We start from the raw sequence: 12160 nt of genomic DNA on the forward strand, positions 1-12160 counted from the left end.
TTGTAAAAGGAAACAAACAAAGACATTGGGAAATCCGAGAAAAACAAAATTATTTTGTACCAAATGCCCTGTTCAACCTCAGAGTTGTATAGATTGCTATAAAGTTTTATGTCCTGAATAAAGTTTTGAATACACCATTTTATAATAATTTAATAGTATTATGACATTTATAGAATATTTGTGAAATTATTACCGATGCAGTCAAATGATCCGTCACTAAAATACGGGACATTGATATGATAAATTTTGATGTTATCCTAATGCAAGAGCTGAAACTCTATGACAACTTTTGCTGTTATCTGAATGCGAGAGATATGCAATTCGATGACAACTTTTGCAGTTTTCTGAATCCGAGAGCTGCAATTCGATGACAACGTTTGTTGTTATCCTAATAGCAGAGCTGCAACTCGATGCCAACTTTTGCTGTTATTTGAATGCGGGAGACGTGGCTCGATAGCAACTATTGCTGTTACCCAAAAGAGGTAGATGCTACTCGACGACAACTTTTGCTGTTATCTGAATGAGGAGAACACTGCTCGAGGGCAACTTTTGCTGTTACTCGAATGCGGGAAAGTGCCTCCATTATAACTTTTATGAAGCAACAGTCAACGAGTCAAAAGGATTCTTAGAATAAATAACTGAGAGAATAAAACAGCGTTAACGGCATAATAAAATAGCATGTAAGAATAAGGTTATATATATATATATANATTACATTTGGATTGTAGACAAATTTTGATTTATGCAAATGGTGCTGTAGATAGACTCAGTAAATTAGTCGTATATATATATATATATATATATATATATATATGTTTGAATTCCCATGTTTGGATTATATTTTTAATAATAGATAAAACATGAACATTGTTTTGATAATTAGAATTTATTTACATGCATATTTACAAACATAATTGATGAAATAACTTACAGTTAGAAATATGAAAAGTGGTTTTAAGATAAGTTCACAAATATATTGGTCAGATCACAGATAATCAAAAAGGGATTCAAAAAAATCCACTTGTCATGAAACAGTTAACATTTACGAACGATGTGCGAAGATATGAAAAAAGTATAAAGTGAATTTAAAATATCTCCAGTAACTATTTCTTATAGTCTACTGCAGACATATCGTGGAGGATTTATCACTCCGTTAGGAGTTCTTGGAACCGGCAATGTGACCCGGCAGGACCTCGTCCTTGTCGAACAAGTGTAAGTTGTTGTTTTTGGTGCTTTTGGGTGATGTTTGCACCATCCTCTTCTTAAACCTCTTCGTGGTAAACACATGACTGTCCTGAAGTAATCTCTAAATCTAGAGATAAAACATAACCAATAGTTAGTCCAATTTTGACTTAATAAATTACAGAATTACTATACATTAGCCACTTCTAAAGAAAAATGAGTAATGCAACCCATGGCCGGAAGAGTCATCATACTTCGATAGGGAATTTTTTCTATTATGAACTTTTTCTACTTATACCTTTGACCAAGTATTTTTATCTAGCTAAATTTCCTTAATTTTCTGCATTATCTCTGTGTTTATAATTGGACACAGAGGCTGTGTTAACACAGATAGAGGTAAACACTATCTGTGTTTACCTCTTCGTGGTAACACATGACTGTCCTGAAGTAATCTTTAAATCTAGAGTTAAAACATAACCAATAGTTAGTCCAATTTTGACTTAATAAATGACAGAATTACTATACATTAGCCACTTCTAAAGAAAAACGAGTAATGCAACCCATGGCCGGAAGAGTCATCATACTTCGATAGGGAATTTTTTCTATTATGAACTTTTTCTACTTATACCTTTGACCAAGTATTTTTATCTAGCTAAATTTCCTTAATTTTCTGCATTATCTCTGTGTTTATAATTGGACACATATAGAGACTGTGTTAACACAGATAGAGGTAAACACTATCTGTGTTTACCTCTTCGTGGTAAACACGTGACTGTCCTGAAGTAATCTCTAAATCTAGAGATAAAACATAACCAATAGTTAGTCCAATTTTGACTTAATAAATTACAGAATTACTATACATTAGCCACTTCTAAAGAAAAACGAGTAATGCAACCCATGACCGGAAAAGTCATCCTACACCGATAGGGACTTTTTTCTATTATGAACTTTTTCTACTTATACCTTTGACCAAGTATTTTTATCTAGCTAAATTTCCTTAATTTTTTGCTTTATCTCTGTGTTTATAATTGGACACAGATAGAGGGCACAGATAGAGGCTGTGATAACACAGATAGAGGTAACCACTATCTGTGTTTACCTCTTCGTGGTAAACACATGACTGTCCTGAAGTAATCTCTAAATCTAGAGATAAAACATAACCAATAATTAGTCCAATTTTGACTTTATAAATTACAGAATTACTATACATTAGTCACTTTTAACGAAAAGCGAGTAATGCCCGGAAAAGTCATCATACTCTGATAGGGTCTTTTTTCGATTATGAACTTTTTCTACTTGTGCCTTTGACCAAGTATTTTAATAATTATTGTCGAAAATTTCATTCAAATAGGTTAGTATTTCATAAGTATAGGTTAGTACTATTTTATCGTAATTTGATTTTGTGAAATTGTCAAATTTGTCCCCAAATCAGACACCTAAAACAACTAATAAAAACAGCTAATGCTTAATATATTTGAAATGCAGTTTTCTACAGTTATTTCTTGAAAAGTGGACTTAACACGAAATTAAGTTATTTTAGATTTTAAAGGCGCATGGATAATCTATTTCTCTTATAACATCATCTTAAACTCGGGTATTTCTTTGTTAGCAACATTACAGTTATTGTTTATTTTATTAGATTTTTTAAAATAATGATTTAAGTAGTGTTGGATAGTTAGTCATACGTTAAGTATTTATTTGGAATAATTTTGTATTTTTATAGAAATAAAAAATTAGTAATGAAGTAATTATTTAGATTTGTTTGCGATCCTTTCTAAAATGGCTACAGAAATTTTGAGCATTAAGCAATGTTATGGTGACGCATATAGTAATACCAATTATTTGTGACAGAACTTGCTTTTTTGGAGCAATAGCATAATTATAGTATACGATATTCAAAGTTAAGGTTCGACAGGTGTGTGAGGAAGTAGTAAAACATGTAAAGGAGCATTGGGATGATCTTTCGATCTTATTTCATGATTAAAATAGAAATAATTTTAATACCTCTTCTTCTTACATCGTTAAAATATCCCGAACTCAGACATATATTAGTTTTTCTGCTTTAATGGCTACTGAACAGAATTTGAATTATTACTACAATTCAATGCATGGAGAACTTTGATAATATCGCGATCTCTTAAAAATAGTTTAAATTGAAAGCGAAATACTACAAGTGTGAAAAGATGAGAGCATCAGCTAGATAATGAAAAAATTTGGTTAATAGTTATTTAAGTTACAATAATAACTATTTAAGTTTTAAGGATTGGATGGGAGGTATAAAAGAATTATAATATTTAATTACGATTGTGCTTTGCATTTAATTTGCTTACCTTTAAAGTTTATATGATTTGAATTTTGAAAGTCACCAAAGGCTGCTAGCATGTTCATAATAGAAAATCCCCCTCCAAAGTTTGCACCAATGTCTACGAGGCACTTTGTATTTAGATAAATAGAGACACAGCTCCAAAATTATCGATTTTTAATTGCATTAATAGTTACATTAATTAATATCTTTAAATTTTTTCATAGACAATTAAATATTGTGATTTTTGAGAAAAAATTTAGTATGATGAATTAATATTCTATATAATAAAATTTATAATAAAATAATTTACATTTTGTTTTAAGAATTTAAATGTTATAATACATTTAACTTACTTTGAGTTCATCCAGTAATAAACAATAGGATTGTAGCAGGAATTTGACATGGCAAGCCAATATATTGCCAGATAAACATGCTGTATATACTGAGAACTAAGTGCATCTTGGTGATGGTATACATATAAAAAATATGCGTGATAAGGAAGCCAGCATATTCCGAAAAGTATAACAATAGCCACCAGCATGTGAACAACCTGTGCAAAAATATATAAAACAAAATAATCGTTTACTTACATAACTTATGAAGCATACTCATTTAAAATTGTAATTATCTACTTTTGAATCATTAATGCTATTTTCTAAATAATCAACAGTTGCTTTTACAATGTAAAAAAATTTTGGTACTTAGTTATCACCATTTTTGGTACTGAGGTAAACGAAAATTTTTTACTGTGTGTGTGTTGTCATATTTTTTATTTACTTTTTTGCTGTTATAGTTTTCTTTATTTATTTAATAATTTTTTAGTTATTTGTTTGCTGACAACATTTATTGCACCTTAGAATCAATTTGTTGGCTTCATACAAAATAAATTTTGTTTAAAAACAAGCACACATTTTTAATAATATATCCGCACCAATTGTTTCAAACAATCGCTATATTGTCATTATTATAAAAGTTTTTGAACGATAACTACAGTTCTGTATTTATAAATGTATTTAGCTTACCTTAACACCAAAAATGACGACTACTAAACACCAACATTTCTTAGACTGTACTGTGCAAGAAAAAAATAATTGAAAAGAGCTCGTCCTGTAAATATCTCCCCAACATTTATTCAATTGAAAAATAAACTATATATGTATAACACAAAATTTAAAGTAAACGCGTTCAATATCTCGACTAGTTTAATGTAACATATTATTGTTGCTAATTATTTTTTGATTTAACGTGTAAGTACTATGTTCATCATATGAATAACACATGCATTCTAAAGAGTTTTTACAATTTATTTCCCATCTCGATCTTTTCCTGATACTGTACATATAAAGAAAAAAGTAATGCTTTTTTTCATAATCATAACGTTTAAACTAATTTGACTCTTTATTTCAGTGGGTTGAACACCGGAACTATTTTGTTAAGTTAGATTGCAGATTAAATGATAAAATTCCGGTTTAGTACAAATTAATCCGTTTTTAAAATCCATTTTAGGGATTGCTGCAAAAATTCTCCACTATTATTGACATCAGTGATAATTCACTGACAGTTAAAATACGTACTACTGTTATGGTTGTAATAGATACTATTCACACTGTGACAATATCTAGTAGGCGTAAGAAACTTAATGTACTATTATAAGGACTGTGCAAATAGTTTTTTTAAATTTCCCGCTGAAACGGATAAACACCAAACAAATGAACCAAGTTAAAAGATTTTTAGTCTGATTTCGTTTCCCTACCGGAGACTAAGGTTACTTTATTTATTTTGGAATAACTTAGCTCATTTGTCGCAAATTCCAGTAAGCAGAAATTATAAATTAAATCTTGATATAGACGCCCATTAGTGTTTAGTTAAAAATATTAATGTTTTGTCATCGTTTCTACGAGGTTTAGTATCTCTAAAAATTTCCTGGTTTAACAGACCTTTGTATTTTGTGGTAAAAACACTAAACAGAATAATATTTTATGTAAAAAGCTGAGTTTGAAAAACTCTTCATAAGTTTGAATTTTCAGACATCTATATTAACGTCCAAAAAAGGAAGTTAAAAACAGTGCAATTAATTGCACTGATTCTGATGAAGCTGCATCGCTATAGCCATGCAACACAAATAATTCATGAATAGTTTAATTTGATTTCTAGCCCTCGTGTGGTCCCCTCTGGCCTCGTGTGGTTTAAATGTGTCTATTAAGTTTAAAACACATTTATTTTATGGATGTGGCTGAAAATACAGCTATATAGGAATGTTGTAGCTTGGGCTATATAATCATTCAAGTTGTGTGATACCACAGTTCGCTTAGATGAAGCATATTATTGTGCAAGTTAATTCGTCTTAAACTAAGTTTCATAATACTATTGTTCAGTTTAACCAGGATTATATTTGTTAAAATTGCAGCAAATATGCAAGTTAATACAGATATAAACGTTAATCAGATATGAATGTTAATATGACAGCAAATATGCACGTTAATATGAAAGCAAATATGCAAGCTTATTAAACCAATTTTTCGGAAAATGTATTTTAATTTACACGCATATTCTTTTCTGCACTGTATGACTCTTAAACGTCAATTCGAATAACTCTTATAAATAAACGATAATGTTAATTTGATCTAATTATTTAAAGAAATTTATATCTTTAAACGAAAATTACCTCACGTTGAGGTAAAATTACTATACTAAAAAATAACTGCAAGCAAAATTTTTGTGTGCAAATATTAATTTTTAAATATATTTTTCAATGATCTATACCTTTTAAAGTATTTTCGAAAAAGAAAAGCTTTGAAATCTAAACAAAATCACTCTGTTTGTGGAACAAGTTGTTTTTTCGCGAACTACAATTTTTAAGAAGGACTATAAAATTATATTTTTAAAGCAAAATTTATTTCAAACGTACAAGTGTTAATGCATAAATATTCAAATCAGAAAATTTCAAACGCATTAGGCACCTTACCCTTTGTTTTGATCGTATGACATCATTTTGGAAATCCGAGTTTTCTCCAATAACTTGACTTCCCCATAATACTAATCCTACCCAAGAATACGTAATTGCCATGCAAACCATCGGAAGGGCATATGTTAGTACAAGAAAAACGATATTGTATCTAAAGAAATAAGAGAAAAAAATATGAAGAGAAAGGCTTTAAGAAACATTCATAGTTAATTATTCAGAATATTAAAAATAAATTAAATATTTACACTAAACATAAATTGGAAACTGCTATATGCATGAAAATTACAAACGTTGCGATGAATGCTTGAAATCAGTAGTTTCCAATCTTTTTTAGTGTGTGGACTATGATGCATTATGCAAGAATAATTCATAGACAGCTCAAGCATGGTAGTCCGTACATATGCTTTTTTTGTAAAAAAATAAAGCTTAATAATTACAAAAATATAAAATACGGAGGTGATAATAAATATCACAATTATATCTTAAGACATAAATTTTATTAATAATAATAACAATAGAAGACGTTTTTTTTTTCAGTTGCATGAGATTTTATAACAGATCTTAGATACTTGCATTTCGCTGATTTCAAATCTGAAAACGATATCTGTCTTTAAGCTACTGTTTTTTTAAGTGACATTTTTGTCGAAGTTTTCAATTTTGTTTTAAGTTTTGTGTGGAAAGGAACAAAAACGTTATATATAACATTGATCCGCATAAATGTTGTAACGAACTTCAGTTGGAGTTTTGACACATCATCGGGAATAAAGCTGCAAAACATTCCATGCTAGGAAATGTCATAATTGGCCTCTAGAGGAGCTTCCTTATTATGAACTGTTCCTTCGTGTGCTTCTGAAGAATTTGCAAAAGCGAAGCACCCCTATCCGCGTACGATGACATTTCGGGGCGTGAGTTCCTATGCAATTTTATTACGAATGATGTGCCCTAGTTTCCCTAGAACTTTGTACGCTACACCTTGTTATATATTGCATTTTTAAGTTTATACAGTTTGACAAAAAATAGACTAAAAATGCCATAAACTTAATTTTAGACTTGAAACCTCCACTTCTATTCAGACATGATCAACTATATGTATAAATACAACAAAAGTTTTGTTATCGAGTGTAATATATTAATCTTATACTCGAAGCCATAAAGCTTTTATTTAAATATTTATAAATAATGAACCGTTTTTCTCTCATTAATAATATATTTATCCTTATCAAGAAAACACTTATAATGGCATTAGAAATTTTTCCGTGTATTAAGCACAATGACTTAAATGCTATAATAAATTATTTTAATCCCAATTCACGCTTATGTAATTGTTTTAAATATTTCACTAATACTAAGCTTATATGATTTGTTTAAACAGTCGCGCTCTAAATGCAATTCAAAATCTTCAAAGCTCACGTCTTACTCTTTTATGAGATATTTCAAAAAGTAATTTTCACATAAAATAGTTTTCATTAAGTAAAGATGGCTATTTTGTGCACACCAGCTATCTCTAATCTCTTTGCCCATAAAATACTTCTGAATCAATTATTTACGATTAACAAGAATATCCAGACAGAGATTCGGTGTCGTAGGATTATTTAGAATTACAGAAAGCGGAATAATGTGAGGCAGACAGGTTTAAAGAGGATGCTGAAATAATCGTTAACAAGACACGTTTACTTAAAATTCTATTTCCCTCAGAAATTAAACAAACCCTAAAATGAAGGCTATTAAAACACTTTGATGTTTTACTTCAAAATTATATTTGTTACGTAGACAAAATAATTTATTTTAGCTATGCGAAATCCCTGAAACAAATTTAATATTTTAAATTTTAGCAAGTTTATTCATTAAGAGGTAGTTTATACATTCCTCTTATATGACACCATAAACTCGGGTATTTTTCCATCTATTGTCAACACTATAGTAATCATTTATTTTGTTAGGTTGTCTAAAGTAATAATTTAAGTAGTGTTAAAAATTAATTATATCTAAAGTATTTATTTTGATTCATTTTGATAGGTTGTCTTAAATAGTAATTTAATAGATGTTGAATAGATAATTATGCGCTAAGTATTTATCTAGAATAATTTTGTGTTTTTATTGAAGTGAAAACTCAGTTATGAAGTCATTATTTAGATTTAGTTTTAATCCCTTCTAAATTGGCTTTAGAAGCTTCAAACATAAACAGTGCTATGGTGCCGAATACTGGCATATATATTATTGGTGATGGAGCTTGCCTTTTTGTGCATATATTATTTGATACTTAAGTAACGGCTCGAGAGGTGCGTGAGGAAGTAGTACTGCACGTTATGGAGCAATGTAATCAGCTTTCTAAATTATATCAAGACAGAGATGGAAGCAGATAGACGGAGGAAAAATTTAGTTAATATATTGTTCAAAATTAATTAAGGTGCTAGGATTGGAGGAAGGGTTGAAAAATTTTTATATTTGAACGCGGTTGTGCTGTGCATTTGGCTTCGTAACAATTGAAGATTAAAAGTTGCACGAGATAATTTTGAAATCGGACCAAGAAGGTCACCAAAGGTGGATAGGAATTGTTTATTTTTTAAGAAGTCCGTAGCATACTCTTAAAAATGCATAAATTATTTTGAATTTCTACTTTCTGTTTTGTATTTCAAAAATATTCCTTACAAAAATTTAAAACATTCTAAATTTATGAATAATTAAGATTATAAATGTTTCCATCCTTTGGACTTAACTAGGAATAATTTTATTTTATAAAGAACAATCTTTTTTTCTAACACAAAAATATCCGCATTTTAACTAGTCTTCTAGACTAGGTTCACTACACTTAAAATTTCTCTAAGCTAAAATTACTTATCTTCTTATGTTTTTTTCGTGCTTTTTTTTTTATCTTTGCCTTTTCCAAAAGTATAAGAAACGTAGCAGGTCTAAATAAAATGCAATTTATATTTTATTGTTTTTTTATTTAAAATAAAAATTTTAAAAAATAAGAAACATATTGCTGTAGAAGAAAGCATGATGGTTTCATCAGCATTATAAAATTCCATACTGAAACACAATCTCTAATTGAGGTAACAAAATATATAGTATTTCACAGTATGTAGTAATTTTTATAGTTTAAATATAAATTTGAATTAATAGTTTTTCTTTTAATTTACTAGAAAAATCCACTACTGCTCGCTAACATCACTTACCGACTCTTTTCTTCTCAGGTACTTTTTTTCTGATCACTTCATGATCTAAGTCTTACTATAGCTTATTAGTACTTATAGCTTATCTTATTAGTACTTATCTTATTAAATACTATAGCTTTTGTACTTTAATTCCGCTTACCAACGCTTGGAACACATTGCACATTTCTTTTCAGATAGCTTCGCTGGCTCATCCGCCTCAGACGGATGAGGCGAAAAAGAAATTAAGATATTGAAGTGGATATGTATGCGTTACCAGAGAGAAAATTTAAAACTTGTAAATTAAAAATCTTTAAAATTTGAGCAACTGCTTGAAAACATTCTCATATGTTATGTAAATTTTTATCTAAAACTGTTTAGGTGAGTTTTTCTATTAAGTGATAAAACTGGTAAATTTGCCTAATGCAAGAAAACTCACCAACAGAAAAAAAGAGGAATTTGAGGAGAATTTTAAAAATTTCACCTTAATTTTTTTAATATGTAAATATAGCTATAGATATCTTTAAGAAAAATTCGGTTGTTTTACTATGATAAATTTCAAAAAATGAGAAACTAAAATTGGGGAAAAGAGAATAGGACTGGGTAGTTAAAAGGTTATGAGTTTGTTGGAGTTTGTTCAAAAGTGTTCATGAGTTTGTTCAAGACGGAATTGCTCGTTATTGAAACTGTCTGCTTTAATTAAAAATATTCATATTTTAGATGTGCACACGATATCATTCCTAAAAAGTCATAAATGTACTTTTTTTTTAAATGATCATTTTCTAGAAAAAAATCTTAGGAAGGGAGGTAAATCCTAGGAAGGCAAACCCGGGTACACTTTTCGGGAAATTTAAAAATACTAGAATTTCATTGAAAAATTAGCAGTCATTTCTGTTTTACATAAAAATTTATGAAAATTAATCACGCAATTTCGATGGGATGTAATCAAGGCCGTACTTAGGAGAAGAAAGAGGGGGGATTAACGATAATAAACTATTTAATAACACCAACTCATGAGAACGGTAGTTCGAATCTACCCGGCGACAGAATCCCCGTGTAGAAAATGGTTACTGGCACACGTTAATTCTGTCGAGTCACAAAGTCAACCATGATCCCACAACAAATTACACCTCTGGGGGTGCTGGATTGGAGATTGATCGTCTTTTGGTTCAGATCAAAATCACGATCTGTGCATGATTGAATGAATGTATGAATGTGCCCGCCCTATAAACAGTTGCGACGTAAGGGCATCACAGAAGTTGAATCCTTGGCCATAGATGGCACCACTGGAAAACAAGAACAGTCACATCTCTACAGAATCCTACGACAACAACAGCATCAGCAAAATAACTCCAACACTAATTCGTAAATAAAGAAAAGGAAAACAAGTTTAGCATCTTTCACCATAGGAATACGCGTCTGCAAGAAAACAATAATTATAAAATCTTCCGTTAGTATTTTCGTTAAACTGAGTTACAAGTCCTAAAAAAAGATGTTTACCTTTTACATAAAAACAGCTCATAATCAGATGTCTGGATAAATAACACTTTCATATCAGAATGTTTCTCAAACGTTCCCGAAAAAAATATGCAAAACGTCATATTTTATCCTCTAATAGCTATTGAGAAGGAAAAGTTAAAAGCCCGAACGGCAAAAATCTTTCATAAAAAATGGTGATAGTCATAATAGTAACTTTAACTTAATTTTTCCGGAGAAAAATAAGCGCTTTTAGCGTCCTGATACCCTCTTGAACTTCGTTTTCGGATTGCATAAATATCTTGAAAAGATTTTGAATGCGTCTGGTGCAATCACTTTAAACACAGATTATATTTTTGATTATCAGTACCACTATGGAGTGTTAAAGCCTAATATAAACAGTTAAGTTAGAAATGATTAACATCACATATCGCCCAGGTATTTTATAGAATAATAAACTAATATAGACTCAAAAAAAGTTCGTCAGACATTCTATATTATGATTAGATAAATAACATAATAATTCTAATATGGAATTGGATAAGTGGTTTATAGAATGACTATAGAAATTCTACAGACATTCTATATTATTACTAGATAAAGAACATAAAAACCGGTGCAGTAGAAAACGATTAATATTACCCACATTGCATAGGTATTTTACAGAATATCTAATAGAAAATCCTATGAACTTTCAGCATTATGACTAGATAAAGAATATTGTCAAGTTAAAGTGGTTTAATACAGATGACAAGATGAGGTTTAAATAATGAATTTATTAAAGCGAAGAAAGTACAAATGACGAGAACCGGTCTGCACTAAGAACTGCCTGTTTCATCACCATCATCATCAAATTTTATCTGGGCGCCTGAGGCCGTTAGCGGCCCTTTTCCCATCCGTCTTGAAATGTTGTCTTTAAGGTGGTTCTTTCTGGTAATTGGAATGCAAATTGGAGTGAAAGAGAAATTAAATAGTTTGTATTTTGGATAAGATTACGTCACTACAATAGTAAGCTGCCATCGGCCTGAGATTTATGTCTTCTCTTAAGTTTTCAAAATTAAAAATTTCATTGAATCCTGC

At 29.8% G+C, this 12160-nt stretch overlaps 1 protein-coding gene across 2 annotated transcripts in view; it reads right to left on the reverse strand.

Annotated features, from left to right (window-relative positions):
* Positions 1–867: 867 nt before the first annotated feature.
* LOC107444914 (tachykinin-like peptides receptor 86C) overlaps positions 868–12160 on the reverse strand; it is a 62433-nt gene continuing 51140 nt past the window's right edge. The window contains exons 3-5 of one of the 2 annotated variants that reach the window (XM_016059184.3): positions 6453–6603; positions 3841–4037; positions 868–1312 (exon numbers count right to left, since the gene is read on the reverse strand). In XM_016059184.3, the coding sequence (XP_015914670.1) occupies positions 1111–1312; positions 3841–4037; positions 6453–6603 (550 nt within the window). In that variant the 3' untranslated portion in view covers positions 868–1110. Of the gene's footprint in view, positions 1313–2252; positions 2326–3840; positions 4038–6452; positions 6604–12160 lie in introns of those variants that run through there. The other variant, XM_043053403.2, reaches the window with a different exon arrangement.

Source organism: Parasteatoda tepidariorum, chromosome 2 (assembly GCF_043381705.1).
Source record: "Parasteatoda tepidariorum isolate YZ-2023 chromosome 2, CAS_Ptep_4.0, whole genome shotgun sequence".
NCBI classification, from domain to species: Eukaryota; Metazoa; Arthropoda; class Arachnida; order Araneae; family Theridiidae; genus Parasteatoda; species Parasteatoda tepidariorum.